The sequence below is a fragment of the Alternaria incomplexa genome (genome assembly GCF_024043165.1).
Source record: "Alternaria incomplexa strain BMP 0042 chromosome Unknown scaffold_12, whole genome shotgun sequence".
NCBI classification, from domain to species: domain Eukaryota; kingdom Fungi; phylum Ascomycota; class Dothideomycetes; order Pleosporales; family Pleosporaceae; genus Alternaria; species Alternaria incomplexa.
Window position 1 is genome coordinate 662,759 of NW_026249861.1, and position 17,073 is coordinate 679,831.

General features: G+C 52.0%; 6 protein-coding genes across 6 annotated transcripts; 2 read left to right on the forward strand and 4 right to left on the reverse strand.

The window, feature by feature from the left end:
* Positions 1–203: 203 nt before the first annotated feature.
* J4E90_008104 (uncharacterized protein) lies at positions 204–1,675 on the reverse strand (the record flags this gene model as incomplete). The annotated part of the gene is made up of 4 exons (XM_051437634.1): positions 204–872; positions 922–1,379; positions 1,433–1,583; positions 1,631–1,675. The coding sequence occupies 4 exons, from the start codon at positions 1,673–1,675 to the stop codon at positions 204–206; spliced, it is 1,323 nt and encodes a 440-aa protein (XP_051288445.1).
* A 1,821-nt stretch (positions 1,676–3,496) lies between these two features.
* On the forward strand, positions 3,497–5,373 carry J4E90_008105 (uncharacterized protein; the record flags this gene model as incomplete). The annotated part of the gene is made up of 5 exons (XM_051437635.1): positions 3,497–3,785; positions 3,838–4,168; positions 4,220–4,579; positions 4,634–5,001; positions 5,066–5,373. 5 exons carry the CDS (start codon positions 3,497–3,499, stop codon positions 5,371–5,373), a joined length of 1,656 nt encoding a protein of 551 aa, XP_051288446.1.
* A 298-nt stretch (positions 5,374–5,671) lies between these two features.
* Positions 5,672–6,250, reverse strand: J4E90_008106 (uncharacterized protein; the record flags this gene model as incomplete). The annotated part of the gene is made up of 1 exon (XM_051437636.1): positions 5,672–6,250. The coding sequence occupies one exon, from the start codon at positions 6,248–6,250 to the stop codon at positions 5,672–5,674; it is 579 nt and encodes a 192-aa protein (XP_051288447.1).
* A 660-nt stretch (positions 6,251–6,910) lies between these two features.
* J4E90_008107 (uncharacterized protein) lies at positions 6,911–7,891 on the reverse strand (the record flags this gene model as incomplete). Its single annotated transcript, XM_051437637.1, has 2 exons — positions 6,911–7,331; positions 7,737–7,891. 2 exons carry the CDS (start codon positions 7,889–7,891, stop codon positions 6,911–6,913), a joined length of 576 nt encoding a protein of 191 aa, XP_051288448.1.
* A 4,126-nt stretch (positions 7,892–12,017) lies between these two features.
* On the forward strand, positions 12,018–12,896 carry J4E90_008108 (uncharacterized protein; the record flags this gene model as incomplete). The annotated part of the gene is made up of 1 exon (XM_051437638.1): positions 12,018–12,896. The coding sequence occupies one exon, from the start codon at positions 12,018–12,020 to the stop codon at positions 12,894–12,896; it is 879 nt and encodes a 292-aa protein (XP_051288449.1).
* A 1,478-nt stretch (positions 12,897–14,374) lies between these two features.
* Positions 14,375–16,619, reverse strand: J4E90_008109 (uncharacterized protein; the record flags this gene model as incomplete). The annotated part of the gene is made up of 3 exons (XM_051437639.1): positions 14,375–15,189; positions 15,251–16,568; positions 16,617–16,619. 3 exons carry the CDS (start codon positions 16,617–16,619, stop codon positions 14,375–14,377), a joined length of 2,136 nt encoding a protein of 711 aa, XP_051288450.1.
* Positions 16,620–17,073: the final 454 nt, after the last annotated feature.

The window sequence follows — 17,073 nt, forward strand, 5'->3', positions numbered from 1 at the left end:
AACTGGAAGTGACCAGGGTTCCTTTGGCCCCAGCCAAGATCGGGGCGGCCTTCTCCCACGTTCTGCCCAGGAGCCTGACGCACGTCGTATCTCCAGAGAGTCCTACCAACGATCATACAGAGTTGTACCATCGCCATCTTTTGACCTAGGCAACTACCGACGCCCTTGGAGAAAGGATGGAACGATCGCTTCAGATGGTTCACCTACTCTTGTGTGTTGGTGTCCGAGACCATCCATCTGTCTGGGCGGAAGGTGTTATAATCGCCCCAAAGAGCTTCATTTCGACCGAGCGACCACTTCGGAACACCAATTACGATGCCGCCAGGAAGGTGTTCACCAGCGATCATAATGCCACCCGGAAGCACGGTGCGTTCAAGCTCACTTGGGCCAGCCGGTGAGAGGCGCAAGGACTCGTATACCGCTGCTCGGAGATACTCGCACTTAGCCATTAGATCCGGAGCTGAGCCGATCTCTTCGACATCGTTGAAATTGGTCCTGATCTCATGAACGAGCTTTGTATAGACCTTGGGGTTGCGAGTAATGAAGAAGAAGAGCGCGGTTACAGTTGCACTGGTTGTATCCGAGCCAGCAACTGTGAGCAAGTTTGCATCGGCAATCAGATTATCGGTACTCAGCGCGTAATCACCCGTCTCTGGATCCTTCGCCATGCATAGAAAGTGGAACATGTCTTCTCGAGCAACTGGACGTTTCTCGGCCTCATTCCTCCGCTCGGATTCAATCCGGCTTTTGGCCAGACCTTCCGTGAAGGCGAAATAAGCTTTGATCTCCTTCGGGGTGATGAGCTTCATCAACGAATCTAGGCCGCGAGGCTTCAGCCAAAGTAACAAGCTTCGGAACGGGGACTTGGCGAGCTACGGCGGTCAGCACGACGAAGTTCGATGGAGGGGGGTGGCGACTTACGGGATTGTAAAAGCGCAAGTATCTGGTAATGTTGTGTGGGATACTCTTCAGGTCATTCGACCCTGGCTCCTTGGTGTTGTTGGAGCTGCCGAAGCAGATGTCGCCAAACATGTCGAACAACAAGTAGTCAGCCCACTTGGTTAGATTCTGTGGTCCAGACCACCCCTCACCACCGAAGGTCTCGCCCGGCAGTAATTCGTTCCATCGATCGACATGTCGAGCTACGAAGGGCACGGTGGCCTTGACAGATTGCTCGGTAAACGCCAAAGAAAGAGCCTTTCTCCTTCGAGCATGCACGTCTACATCCGTACAGCCTAGTGTGTTTAGGTCATGTTTATTCCGTCTCCAAACCTCATAGAATGGGGACTTTTTGACATTGGCTTTGTGACCAAACATGGCATTGTAAGCTTCCGGCGTCTGGAAGAGTAGGAGATTGGGAGTTGCCCGGAACTTGTCGCCTGCGCACAACGTTAACGATATGACTTCAAGGGTCGAAGCCTGACACACGTACCATAGATCTGGAACTGCCTCCAAGACCAGATGTGGCGGTCTCCTTTACAGGCATGGTAGAAAGAGGGTATGCCGGAGATGCGAGCAAAGAGTGGTCCTGGCTGCTTTGCGAGAGGGTGGAACCACAGGTTGTATATCGTGGAGTACACGAGCTATCCCACGTAAGTTGAGACCGTGTATTAATGTGGAGTATACTGACATAGATGGCAGCTACGCCAAGAACGAGCGGGACGGTGACAGTCATGTTGGAGAGTTCTGATAAATTGTAACGGTTGATACTACAGAAATCAAGACTCCATGAGACTGAACTTTATATCTTGCCGCTCCGAGCCTTCTCAACGGCCTCCAGGGCTTCCGCAAACCCCGCGAGACGCGCTCGAACCGCCTGGGCACACTATCTCGTCCCTCAATCTCCACCTCAGACGGCCCGCCACCATACCAAGATGAAGCTTTCCCATGCGCCTTTTGCACAATTTAGCACAATCTGTCGCGACGTGTCGGGCGTGCCTTCCATCTGACCACCACTCACTCCTTCGACTTCTTTTTATGTCTTCAACGCAGCCCCAACCCGCTACTTTAGACATACTCCCGATGCCATACCATCCCAACTGAGAAAGGCCATCGCCATCAACAATCATCCGAGCATATTGGGCGAACTAGTGCTATATCAGCGGGGCGGGGTTTGACAGTGCGGTAGCCCTTAACGCCACATTTCAATACACCCATACGCACATGGCCCCAAGCCAACGATGGTTTAAGACGTCCCGTCGTCTTGCTTTTGGCGAGGTTATAAGCGCGATGTATGTTTTGAGTATAATGTCAAACTGCACGTAAGCGGATGTGGCTATGATAGTCATTCTTCAAGATTAGGTCTCATCGCGGCATAATGGGTTGTGGGGTTTGCAGTCTTCCAGCGTTCGTTCAACTTCAAGTCGCCGACCTTGACGACGACCAAGTTATACTCATTTTGTAGCTCGGGCGCCTATTGACGGGGCTCATCTTGGGGGCCACCTCATACACCGGACAGGCCTGGGGCCTACATCGACGTTAGGTCACCCACTTTGCATGTTTCCATGATGATGTGCAGACCTATCCAATTTTTTCCCAGGTTGATTTGCTATCATCAGTTGTAGGGAGAATAAGGTCCTTCGCCAAGTCAACTCCAATCTCGCGCTCTAATGTTCGCTACGCATATGGGCCATTCGCACTGGACAACCTCTCCGGTCGCATTATGGCACCACGCGACAGATAAAGAATGCAGCACTCCGGCACAGTCGATAAAACGAGAGGATTTTCGCATGCGAGCGTTTTCTATTGGACCATGGATGAGTTATGCCCAAGCACTCGGTACGGGATAAATACGGCTCCAGGTTCAACATCCAACGGGCGGCTCGCGCCTGCGCTAACACCAGCCCCAATGGTCGCACAGCCCCGCCCCCACAACAATGATCCTACCGGGAAGGACAGGGCAACCCACAGCTTAACTAAGAGCTAACGTACTTACTATCTGCACCAATTCGGACATACCGAGAACAGCCTCACATATGGGGATTTTGATCCTGCTCGCTTATGCATGGGGCCGAAACCAAAAACCCGTTTGATTGCGGCGTTATGTGATACCGTGTTCCCGGTATAATCAGCTTACTTACTATAGACTCGCGCCATGGCACGGCAAATGGAAGGCATAACTTGTTACATCGTCGGGCTGTCAATACTCGAATAGTACTCTTCGCCGTACGCAGATGGAGAACCGCATTTTCACGACCAGTGAATGGCACGGTCTTATCGAAAGAGCAAGGGAAACGCCATGCTTGCATACAATACGTGGCACAGTTGCCAGCCCCTTGTTGAAGCACTCTTATAATCCCATTATCCTTTTCACCTCACACATTTCCATACAAGCTATGCAAGTCGTACCTGACTTTGTGGTTCGCACTTTCCTTGGTCACCCAGCAACAGCAACAGCAGCGACAACAACGCGCCTGCCTCTCTGGACCCTTCACGAAATCTCTTGCGCTCTCACTCCCACACTTCTCTCCCGCTCTCTTTCACTCAAGGCAGGACCATGTCTTCTACTCCGAAGGACGATGCCGTACTGGATAACTCGAGTGTCGAGAAGGCGTCGACAAATACTTCCGCCCCCAATGAAGCTGAGCAGGTGGTAGCGACTGATGAATCGAAGTACATCACAGGCCTGAAGCTCTACCTGATCAATGCCGGTCTTACGATCTCGATCTTCCTCGTTACTCTCGAATCGACCGTCATCAGCACTGCCATTGTGGACATCACCGACGAACTGGGTGGCTATGAGAAGAGCTCATGGCTTTTCACGGCATATATGTTGACCTACTGCAGTAAGCACTTTCTTACCCCCACAGACCGACCACTTCGCTAATCCTGTCCAAGGTCTCCAGATGATCTGGGCAAAGCTCTCAGACACTGCAGGACGGAAATACACCCTCATCGCTTCGCTGCTCATCTTCACCATCTTCTCGGCGCTTTGCGGAGCTAGTCAGACACTCATTCAGCTCATCATGTTCCGATGGTGTCAGGGTATCGGCGGTTGCGGTGTATACGCACTCACTCAACTCATGTTTATGGAAATTGCGCCACCAGGCAAGTTGCCGAAGTACATGGCAGGTGTTAGTATGGTACTCGCACTCAGTCTGATTACGGGACCGCTTCTTGGTGGCGGCATCACCCTGCATGGTAGCTGGCGTTGGATCTTCCTTTTGAAGTATGCACACGTCATTGAAGAACCTTCGTCAACGTACTAACATTGGTATAGCGTTCCTGTCGGAGTTCTTACTGCTATATCACTTTGCTTCACACTTCCGCGAACGCTGTTCAACGAGCCAGCTGCGCAGCAGACACACCCGATCTTCTCGAAGCATTCCCTCAGTCGACTTGACTTCCTTGGAGCGACGTTGATGCTCGGCACTCTCGTGTTACTCGCTACAGGTCTCCAACAAGCGTCGCTGGACTATGCATGGTCTTCCAACAAAGTCCTTCCTCTACTCGTCGTTTCCGCGCCTTTCGCCGTCGCGTTCTTCACATGGCAATGGTACATAACACAGCGTCGCACCAACCCTGAGCCCGTCTTTCCGTGGCGCTTCTGTCAGAGCCGCATACAGCTCGGCATGATCATGTAAGTCCACAATTTTGTATCCTCATCATGCATCATACTGATACAGACATCCAGCAATACCTATCTCTCCGGCACAGTAATGTTCGTATGCATTGCGCAAATCCCCCAACGCTTTATCACGGTGGACGGCCTCTCTCCTCTCGCCGCCGCCGCCCGGCTCCTCACATACGGAGCTTTCGTGCCCTTTGGCAGTGGTATCGCAGGTGCGATGATGGGCAAACCCAGGATACCGCCATGCTGGATCATCCTCGGTGGCTCCCTGATGGAGATTCTCGGTATTGCGTTGCTGTCGCAGATCGATACTTCATCGCATATCGATGCTAGTCAGTATGCGTTCCAGATCATTGCCGGAACGGGAACTGGTCTTGTCAACTCGGGACTCATCCTGCTTGTGCCGTACGCGATGGATAAAAGGGATTTGGGTAAGTTTTTCACAACATTCACACACGCATGTGTTCAAGGTTTTCGTTTACTAACGACCACCAGCCGTTGGCTCAGCAGCTACATCGCAGTTCCGCACCTTGGGCGGTCTAGTCGGTATCGCCATCGTTACATCTATCTCCACACCCTACATTCGCTCCCATCTAACCGATATCTTACCCTTGGAGCTTGCCGAGAGCCTGCTAGAAAAGACGGAGTTAGTGCAGACTCTTTCACCGGAAATGTTAGAGCGTGTGAGGCAGGTGTTTGGTGAGGCGTATAACCTGCAGGTCAAGGTACTCATCGGGTTTGCGGTCGCCAAGGTGCCGGTCACGGGTATGATGTGGACAAACTTGAGGGTGGAGAGTAAGTGAGTGGTCGAAGATCGGCACAGAGCTTGAGCGACGATGATTACATTTGACGAATACATCAAAGTGTACTTTGCTGTGTCCCAACGTCTTAGAAGGCCCCGAAGGTACTGAGTAGCTTCGGATAGATAGACCATTGTGGTCAAGACATCACAGCCATTCACTACGTGCGTGCTCTCCCCAAAGTAATTCCAGATATCATCGGAGGCACTCTATCACACATAAACCTCCGATCGCTTCGCAAAGACTGCCTTGGCTACGCGCACATGCTGACCTTCTCTTTCCATCAACTCAGTAGAACGTGCTAGCTCGAGTCTGAGCCATCATCCTCTGCCTCGAAGTCCTCATCGTCGTTGTCGGCGTCCTCCTCGAAGTCCATGTCCTCATCGCTATCCAAGAGATCGTCGTTGGACAGCGTAAACGCATCATTCCTAGCCTCCGTTTCCTCGGCCTTCATCCTCTCCAGCTCAATCTCATGGGCCTGTCTCATACGCGCATGCTCGTGTTCCTGGCGGGCGACGCGTCGCGCCACGACGGCCATAATCGCATCTTCACCGTATTGCGGGCCCAAGGTGCGCAAGATGTTGTTGATGTCTTGCTGTGTGATAGGGTCGCCAGTAGGTTCGAAGAGTAGGCGCTTGCATGTTGGACATGTGTTACCGACCTCCAGCCAGGCGTCTAGGCATTGTTGACCGATGATGTGGCCGCAGGCGGCGACTCGTACAGCACGGTGAAGCTTGGACTCCGCGGGTTTACTCTTCGCAGGATGGAGGGCGAGAGGATGGCGGCAGATGGTACAGTCTTGCGATGCATGCGCGTGCGACTGTTGGACCTGCTCGAGACCCAGGCTGTTGAACATCTCTTTGCTTGAAAAGACTGTCATTTTGGGTTTGAGAAAGCTGAGGTAGTCGCGAGTGTATTATGAGTCGCGGGGGGTTGAGTTCGGTTTCAAGGCGGGTGGTATGTGACAAGGTGAGAGTGAGAATTGTCGCTGGTCGCACTTTCTCGAAATGGAGCAATCGAGGTGAAGTAGTGCACGGTTGTCGCATCGATTTTTTGCGATTGCTAGAATGGTCTGAACAAGCGCAGGTGCGTTGGCTTGAGCATATACACTTCTTGGAATTACATTATGAGCGTGTCGCATTCGCCAGAACAGTGGGTGTCGCTTGTCTACCATGGTTCAGGACAACTTTTTTCACATTACAGTAGATGACCGATATCTATCAACCGAAACTTGCGTGCAGCCCTCACGGTGTGTGAGTGGGTTAAATAAACCTTTGTAAACGGTAAGGCGCCACAGTATCACGAACATATTTCACTGCACATCTGGAACACAATTGGCTTCTGTGACGACATTAGAGACCAGGGCGTGTATTTGTAGAGACGATCAAAAATTAATAACTATTCTACCAAATCTGGAAGGAATGAGTGTACTTCGTGACGCACATGGCCATCGGCAAAAGCGATGTATCGCATGGGAAAGAGCCTCTCAAACATGCTTTCGCAGTCTTCGTCGGTTTCCATGCAGCCTCAATCAGCTTCTTCACCGATGCCAGTTGATGGGATGCCGACCGGTAGTGCTTTCAGCAGGCTCAATAAGATCTTCTGATATCCATGCCTTCTCTCTTGATCTCCGAAAGGGCTCTGCGTCCATTTGAGCAGCGCGTGTGATGTGGCTTGACAAACCGAGAACCCTGGCTCTCGCGTGGTGATACGCCAGGAACTCGTCTGAGGATGGAACCAGGTTGATGACATTACGTTCATCTAACATATCGACGTTGTCCAAGTAGACACGGATTGTGGGCGCACCAGGTATAGTCCAGATGTCATCAATCCAGTGCGCTTGTTGTATCTCCTCAACGAGCCGGTCAGCGTTCATGAGCCATGTATCCCGAATAGCAGGCAAAGAGTTCTGCAATGCGCCCATGAACTCGTCAACGCGTATACCGTGATCATTACTGACCCTAGCGAGCAGTACGTTACTGCCACATGGCGTATTTCTGCTAAAGTCATGATGATAGATTCCCAACGCTCGGCAGGGTGGGTGCGTGACATGCATAGACCCAATAGCGTCTAACAAAGCTTTGCTTGCGAGGGAGGAATTGAGTAGAAGTGTTTCCGGGCTGCTTGCCGCTTTCCTTAAGCAAATTTCCCATCTACCAAGTAGATGTTTGCTCTAGTGTTCTTCCGCGAAGAGTGCTTCAAGGTATGGGTTCACCTCGAATTGGCTCAGGTCCAACCAAAATATATCTGTTTCACGAGATATACGTACATTGTGGTTCCAAGGAAAGGCCTCGCTGGGCTGGGAAGTGTCCACATGATTGAGGATGTCGGACAAGTGACTGGGGAGGTCACGCCTCTGAGCACACTTTGCGGGAAAGCAGTAAGCCCTCCTGCCCTTCGATTTGCCCCAGCTCTCGTAGGTACGTTCGACATCTAATTCGAATCTCTTCATCTCTTCAGAAGTAGGTGGAAGAGGTGCCATGACGTCTTCATCGACAAGCTTTCCGTGCTCTGCCGGCATGCAAAGCGGTGATGCCCGGAATGGGACAGCGGTACTGCAACTGCTGATAACGGCCATTGCGCTTCTGTGCCAGGGCTTTGATACTCGCAACGCGCGGATCTGCGCCGCAGGTCCTGCGAACTGGAGTATGACGTCTAGTAACTCGGGAATCTGGAATATCCGATGTTCTGTACGGACATAGTCCCGAACACCAAGTTTCACACAGCGAAGAGTTTCTTGTGTGTTTGCCGCCGTGCAGCGGTAGCCGGATATACGTGTCTTCACCTGCCGTTCGAATTGCTGTCTCCATGCTTCGACTGCTGAACGCTCTGTGCAAGAGTAGGGCGGCTCTACCTTCGGGCGTACGTTACAGTTGTCGCGAAGGTCATTCATGAAATTTTGGCTGCCGATTTGTTCGGAAACGGGGCGCTTAGGGTCATGATATTGTTTGTAGATTGACTGAAGTAATAACATTCGAGGTTCTTTGCTCCATTCGAGTGCCCCCTCCGGCGTAAAGCGGTAACGGTGTAAATCAGCCATATCGTTGAATGTATGTGAAATCAGAGCGAGGGTAAAGCGGTACCCCTTCTTATGTACACGCCAGGTATGCAAGCTCAGTACATCTGTCCTTTGTGTGTTCCACGGTCGCTGGTACCGTCGATGAACGGGGCCGACGGCTGCCTTGACGCTACCTAGGTAATCAGAAAGCAGCTAGCGTTCCAGCAAACGTTCGGGCCCGCTCACACATGTGCAGCCCCTTGTACAAGGAAAAGACAAGACATCTACCCCCTAGAAGTCTACATTGCTGTAAGGAGTGTGTAAACTCTAACTTTTATACTATTGTAGGCAGCAGAGCACCTGTTCACCTTTTTTCTTTATATGACGTGTCAGCTCTTCCTACGGCACGACGTCACAGCCTCGAACTTGTCAACGCTTTCACTACCATGACACGTTGCAGTTGACGCGGCGAACTGCGAGCTTGTTTTTTGATTGCATTCAAAGAGGCACACGTGTATGTTATTGTCCCAGTGGACGCAGGACTGATCAACCGTGCGAAGACGCAACTTCACGGTTCCCGTTACATGTCGGAAGGAAGCTTGACGACAGTTATTTGCAGACTTGTAGCCTTTTTGAAGTTATGTGTTGATATTCCACAGCCTATGACGACAAAGGACCTTTGTGAGTACTACCTTCTAACTGTATTGCTGGACGTTAGGGAGATCTGTCGCAGCTGCGCCGGTGGCCGGGATAAGCTCAAGTACGGGAGCTAGGCTGATCTGGGACTAGTGCCAGGCTGCACCATACTTGCGGCGCCAGCAATCGTGGAACGTACAAACAAAGCTCAGGCAGCTTTTGCTGCTTCTCTAGGGTACCAAGCTCACATTACACGCACCGCTTATATGTCAGCGGAGCTATCTAGAGCGTCGAAAGAGGGCGAGTGGCTACCTAAGGAACTGTTTGAGCCTATGAAGACCGAGTGTGGGCGTTTAAATATCAACTGGGATGCGTGAGAGTTATGAGAGTTAGTATGGTTCTTCGAGACATCACTGGCACGCTGTCTACCTTCCTTTATTTCGTTCTCGTATTCAGCTCATAAGCTTCATCTTCACACGCGAGGTGAACATATGGGAAAGCCTCCTTGTTCCAACTTAGTTACAACATAGATCTTCAAAGTTACCGTTTTAATCAATGACCAGGGGATTATCCCTTTTCTCTCCTAAAATGAACAATCATTCGAAATCAAACCTGGAAGATCTGCTATCCTCTTAGCGGTATGCGTGATTTCACTTTGCCACTCTTGACCTTCCCCAAGCCTAGCATCAACATAGCCTCAGTCCGTTGGTAGCTGCAGCATCTCTGATTTGATCGATAGCTGCTGCAAGTCTTAGGCTAATCTCACACCCTCTCCGGCACACCAATTCGACGCTGGAAATACCAGGAAAGCCAAACCGTTGATGCGAACTGGCACTCCCTCCCATCGTCTGGCGCATCTCTCAAAGTCTTCGCGAAAAAAGTCCTTGGGTGGAACACGCTGCAACGGTCGCACCACAGCATCCCAGGCAGATCCCAGCTTTTGTTCTCGAGCATCAGTCGAGAGGCGAAGACATCGCGCCTCATGCGTCGCCAGTATACCAGTAGAGCGGGTTGATCGAAATAACGTCGGCGTTGCAAAATTGCGGTATGCCTGCAAGTACGAACGAGCGTTAGGAGGTCGGCGGGAGGGAGGTACATGGCGATTTGCTCGAGAAGCTCATTAGGTAGACGGTATAGTGCAGACTCTCGATGATTGCGGTTCTCGATACGAAGGTATTTCCTTTGTGTCTTGAGATTGTGCCACCGCCCTATAATCGCTTGCAGACACGAGTTATTTTCCTCCAAGCAGAAGTATCTTTCATCGCGCGATACGATAAGATTGCCGTGGGTCCGCGTTATGGGTGTGACCCTGCCTGACGAGGTGATGGCCGCCCCTGTCGTGATGATGCTCATTGCCGCAAATGCAGCCACCTGCATTGTGTCGAGGCAGATAGTTTTGGGACGTTGATGTTATTTTCAAAAAGAGTTTTTAAGGATCTTGTGGTATGTCTGCCTTCTCATATAGTAGCATCAGATTATATCACTAGCCTGCTTACCGTCACGAGAGGTCTCGCTCGAGAATCCACATCTGTTTCCATGGTTGTGAGGTAGGTTGTGAGATGCCCAGTGGCGGCTAGTTGCTCGCTACCTAGGTACGCATCGTCGACGAACCGCTCCATAATTCTAAGTAGTGCGCGAGAATGTGCGAGCTGAGCACATTTGAGCTGCTATGATCGAGGCTAATGCGAGAGCTGGGATGCGTTATCGACGAAACGTGATCGTGACGTGGAAGATCCATGCCCGTGCGATCACAGCAAAAGCAGGAGTTCGTGGTACCGGCGCACCAGCGCTACTGTCGCCGCACCCGAGCTCACGGTGTTCAACCCGCAGGGTCTTACGCGCTGGGCGTCCATCACCAACACGCCGCTCGCGCGCTCGCGTTACGTGCGGCTTGAGCATCATCGCCGCATTTGCTTTCCTATCCTTTAGGTAATCTCAAGGCCAACGCCATAAGAGTTTAGATCTACCGGCAAGGAGGTGAATCCTCCTATCATCGACGCGCATCCTACGAAGCATTCGACGTGTTAATCGCGCCCAGATGCCATCGTCTTCGGAAACCCATGTCACATCTCGACCAGAGCTCCTTGCCAGCGCCTACATACTGATCCCTCGACCCCGCACTACATCCAGTGCATTAATCATTCCGCTGTCCGTCCGGCTATCCACTGCGTCGCAAAGATGGAGGGCACCCAAGTTGCCTTTGCGCTAAGCCGAATCCCTACAGCGCCCAGGCTTCAGTTCCCGAGCACATGTGCACTTGAGGTCTGTCAGGGCGAGCAATAGCGAACCGTGGAACGTTGAAAGAACAGCTGTACACAGCAACGCTTTTTAAACTCATTCGCGTCTGCTTCTTTTTTTCTACCCTTACTAATATTTGCAACAAGAACGATCTCTGATTACCATGGGTTCCGCAATATCCTGGATAGTGTCTAGCGAAGAGTACATACCAACTTTGGACGCAAGGGAAGATTTCTTGTTCTCAATCTACCAGCCAGGCAACAACACAAGACAACCTGGAGCATGGAAGGTTTGGAACGAAGGGTGGGATCTTGAGAACGAGCCTACAAAGGCATCACCACCTTATTCACGATCGGAGAAACTAGTCGTTGAGTAATGGAGACAGCAAGTCGGCCACCTGGTAAGGGCACGCATAGCCCTTTATCAGACTCGCAAACCGGATACGAGTCCCAAAACACATAATCGACGACCATGCCAACGGCTCGAAGCAAGCGACCGAAGAGCCTGCAAACGTACTGAGCACACCGTGTTTCAGATTTCTGAACTCTTGGATATGATACTCCGATCCGCCGGGCCCGAAGCCCAGAGTCGAGCTTTACACATTTCGACAGCTTGGCGCACCTCCGCGATGTCTGTCATATGTAGTCGCACAAACGTTGATGCATTTCGCATCCTCCCACTTTGTGCGCCAGTAGAATATGGACAAGTCATTAATTGGGAAAGCGAGACACCGCTTCAACCCAGCACTGACGAAGTTGCGCAATTTGGCCTACGTATGGCGCACATTCGCGATACGCCTTGCGATCCGCGAATCCCCAGGTACTTTTATTTTCCAGCGTACTTCACACAGTCACCTGACCTACCGGAGGCACTTGCACAGCGTTTGAACGAGCTGGATGTTGATCAACGCGGCGAACCCCACACGCGCATACATTCAGTCTCCCGCGACGCAGATCTTTACTGGCTCGATCTCAGCCAGTTTCGAATCAACCCGTACTTCAAGTTGTTGTTCTCCGAAGAAGGTCGCTTCGAGCATCACCTGGGTCGATGGGAAATCAGTCTACGCGAGGAGGCTACATTGAACTCCTTGTTGGTCAATAACTCGACTTCGAACCATCTTCTTCTCCAGGCTGTTGGATCAATGCAGATCGTCTACCCCCCGTGTAAGAGTCTGGGTATCTACCACTTCGGCGATGGTAGATTTAAGATCTTCGGAACACATGCGCTGCTGAGAAGACTCCGCAGAGAAGATGGCATTCGTGTGATTGATCTTGTGAGAGCACTGCACGAACTGGCTCCTGCCTTGTTATCGACTTGGATGCGCCATGCGGAGCATCTCCGTGACCAAATCAAAGACGCGCACTGGATAGACGACCTCTGGAAGATTCCCGGAACACCGAGATTCCGAATCTGTCTAGATAACACAGATATGGCCGATGACTGTTCTCCAGAAAGTCTTCCGCGAGTATGGATGGCCTCGCGAGAGTCATCAGCCATGGATAGGCAATTGGGTATGGAAGCTCACATCACTCGTCAGCCATACATGTTCGCCGAGAAATTCAGAGGAACCAGGGAAGGTGAATGGCTTCCGAAGGAACTTTTCGAACCCATGAAAAGCGAGACAGACCGTCATCCGATCGAATGGAACAGGTGATTGCTATCTTAGTTTCTGGTACGTGCAGGAGGACGCCGACTAATGAGTTATCGACAATGTCCACAACGCCTACCTTGTTCACACACGGTATAGTAAGCGGCGTTATCTTTCACCATCATGTAACGTCACTATCTATTGAAGATCACTCTGGAAGCGTAGTGCTTCGAATACGTAGTTTTAATGACAATCATATGCGTCTTCAAAACGAAAACTCACATGTACGGATTAACAACACACAACTTCACTAGACGCGACATGCATGAAGTTCCTACGCGGATTGAGAATGTATTTTAACTCACTACCAACTCCTTCTACCCATCCCTCACCCTTACAGTCACAACATCACGCGTCGTCCTCCAGCATTATCATTACCCGTCCATCACTCGCATACCAATTACCAGCCAATCCCAACCCGCAACTCCCTCACCACCGCAACTCCAACAACCCATACCAAAGCACTTCCCAACCCCCACCCCCGTCAAAACCACACCTCAGTCGACCAACTCGGCACCGCAGCCTTGGTCACGCGCTTCTGCACCGGTCTCACAGCAACCCGCGGGTTCAACACCCGCCGATCAATCGTACCATCAGTCATTGCGCGCCCTTCCATATCCTCTGACGCAGACTTAGGCAGCAACAGCGTTTTAATCCGCGAAAATAGCGACGGCTGTGGCGATTCTTGGCCGTGCTCTCCTTCTATCTTTGGCGACAGGTCAGGTGGTGCCGGGCCATTACTCGGAGGAGTGCGCAGGGGTGAGCGAGACGAAGGGATGGCCGTTGACCCAGGAGTCAGGGCCGTTGACGGTGTTGGCTCAGGTACAGGTGGTGTCGCATGTGGTGGTGGGGTCGTGGGTGGACTGATTGGCGGTGTTGGGGTGGAGGATTGTAAGGGCGGCGGGCTCGTTGGCGGCACGGACACCGAGGACGAGAGTTGGGGACGCGCCACAATGCTTGTGTTGGGAGGGAGAAGCGAGGCTCCTGTAGGTGGGATAGTTGGGACGCGCGGTGATAGGCTTGCATCTTGCGACGGGGAGAGTGATCGCTGCACGGGCGCGGTAGGAGTTTCCTCTTCTGCGGTTGGCATTGGTGCTGGCTTGGTTGACACAGCCGCTGCTATGTCTCTGAGATCTTCGCTTGGTCTAGGGCTTACTTCAGGTATAGACTCCATGTGCGTTATTTGCCGGCCGAGAATGGTTGACGTCGGCGTCGGCGTTGGATCATCATCAATCACTTGCTCAACGACGATCGGACCCTTCTCAGCATCATCCGGAAAAGGCCCATCGTAGACTTTACGTCGTCTGAAGCAACGGCAGCAGCACAGCATTGAAAGTAAACCTCTGTATATATTCATTCAGTAAAAGGTAGGTTTAAGAAGAGAAAGCGCGGCCGTAGCTATAGGGTGATGTTTGTGAAGAGAAATTGCGCGAATGAGTGTGCAAGGCGGTCTATATGACAGATATGGGAAGAGTGCTATGCACTCACAGCAACAGAGCTACCGCTGCAGCGAGACCACCAATGAGACCGTTTCTGATGCTACTGTCCTTGTCGCGCGAATCTTCCGTTTCAGACAATAGATCGCCTGGGATTTGACGGCGCGAACGGCTAAACCGGAGATTGAATCGGAGTGCCGATGCTCCAGAGGTCTGCTTAACCTTCTGGTCGCCGGTAGCGGTGTACACTCCAGTCATAGGCACCGAGTTCGTCGCAGTGGGCTGCGGTTCGGATTCACCCGCGCTAGTCGGCACGTCCCCCTCGGATGGATACCAGATGCCTGCCTTCACAGTACCATTGCCCGCGATGATAGCTGCGTTTTCCTCCTCCGTGCAGGCAAGGACAGCTTGACGAACCCAGCAGATGGATGGAGGGCTCTCTCCTGGGTCATTTCTGTGCTCAGAGGTGCTAGGGCCTTCTGTACTGAAGCTGGACAGGTCCACGTCGCGACCGGTGCTGATATCGTCGCCATGAATGATGCGACTGAAGACGGTAAAGGCGGTCTCTGGCTGAAATTTCGGGACGTAGTGGCCGGAGTCGTAGATGCGGGAAAAGGATAGGTTGCCATATTGACGAACAGCGCCGCCAACGTAAGAGTCGTTCACCTGAATGTCCGCATATCCAGCTTCTTTGAAAGCCGTCTCGTAGCCTGGCACACGACTGGCGATCTCGAGAGAGTTGTTCTGTCCTCCATACCAGTTGCATATGATGTCCGCGTCACCGTAGATGAGGCCGACTTTGATGCCGCGGGAGAGCAGGTCTGCCACGGCCTCCAATGCGCCTCCGCGGGCAGAGTCTCCGTCTGGATATATGGTTAGCAAGATAGATACGTATAGATTCGAGGATAGTGCACGATCTCATACTGTAGCTGAAAGCATCCAAAACCATGTCATTCGTAGAAGTGAAGTTGACTGGAGCACCCACGGATTGCATAATGTGTTCTTCGTTAAGGTACGTCTCAAGCGCGTCACTAGGGCCAACTGTTGGGAGAGCTCGGATGTCGTAGATACTTCTACCTGGAAGATAGGCGGGGCCAACGTTTGTTTGGCATGTTAAGAGCGCACTTATGCAGATGTCGTTCACTTCCTGGACGGTACCCAGACCTTGGGGATCATTGGCAGCAGCCGCAGAAGCGCACTGGTCAACCAAATCTACACAACCCCCTTCTGCGTAGACCTCTGATATCGTGTTTTGATAAGTTGTGAGATCATAGCCTTCGATGCCGTAGGTATTGTTGTATGCGAAGAGCAAGCCCGAGGTTGTTGAAGTTCTGACATCCATTATACCGTTGATAATACCCACTGAACCAACGCGTATCTCCAACGTTTCAGCCGGAAGATCGCCTTTCTTTCGACGATCATTCTGCTCTTCGTAATGATCTGCGAAGACAGGACCATAGATACCCCCATAGCTCTCAGCGAACAGGTTTATCTCAGAGGGGTTGACGTTGTCGCTGTCGGATCGAACACCAGGATTGTACTGGGGAAAGGCTGACAGGAAGCCTTGAAGGAAGTGCCATGAGGAATCCGCGGCAATGACGGTCAAGTTCTCGGTTTTCCTAGAGCTGGCAGAGGGGAAAGTGCCGTTCTTGAAGCGCCATTCCGGGATGTCGGCGGGAAGGGGAGAAGGTTCCATGCGCTGGTCTAGATCCGCCCAATAGCCTTTGCTGAAGTCGACCGAAACATTGACGGGCTCATCGTACGAGAAGCCGACTTGTGTAGGTTGATCGATGAAGAGTATGTTGGAGCTGCGGTCCCATCCCCAAACCCTAGGCTGAGAGACGTAGCTGCCGTTTGGCCCTTCTACCAGCTCGCATGGTCCCAGTTCGGAGAAGAGACCAATCATGCTCGAACTTCCAGGTCCTCCACTGAGCCAGATGGTCAACGGAGCGGTTTCTGGATTCTCACGTGCTTCGAAGAACCAGAAGAAGGTGTTGATTGGGTAGTTTTGCTCGGCCGGCGACAGCGTGAACGGGGGAATGTTGACATATCCAGTATACTGCTTCTGCGTCTCAAACGCTGTTGCGCATACGTGGGCGTCGGGTGATTTATAGGATATGGTGATGCGCGGGTCTGCAGGCGACTTGATAACGGTGTCATAGGTTACAGGTAGTGGATACTGCTGGGCGATTGACGATCCAGCGTGGAGAGCAGACATGAGAACGATGGCGAGTAGTTGGATCTAGTGACCGTCAGTGATTGGTTGGCTTGCGCAGAGCAGTGTGCCTACCATGTTGGCGGGAACCGGTGTAGCGGAAAGCTATCGCGCATGAGAATGAGGATAAGAAGCCTGACAAGGTAGAGCAGGCGGCCGAATTGTTACAATCAAGCGATGCGCAGTGCCACGTCTTTGGTCCCGTGTTGAGGAAGTGAAAAGACGACGGTCGTTCAGAGGCAACCGCGTGTAGTGCCTAGTGGTATTTGTAAGGCGCCTTCCTTCACTTCGGACAAGCGAAGGGATGCGCGAAACGGGCAGTCCCTCGCTCACTGCAGAGCAGCGGCGAAGAGAGCGTTGCGCGGGTGTACACGCCACGAGGACTAGCGAGCGTTTGTACTACAATACTACGCGATGATGTAGACGGCAGGGAAAGGGAAATCCAGTTCGGTATCACAATAGTCGTGCACAATCACTCACAATAATGCAGCTGTACCCTTCCAATACACACTGCATTCTGTTGCTCGCCGAA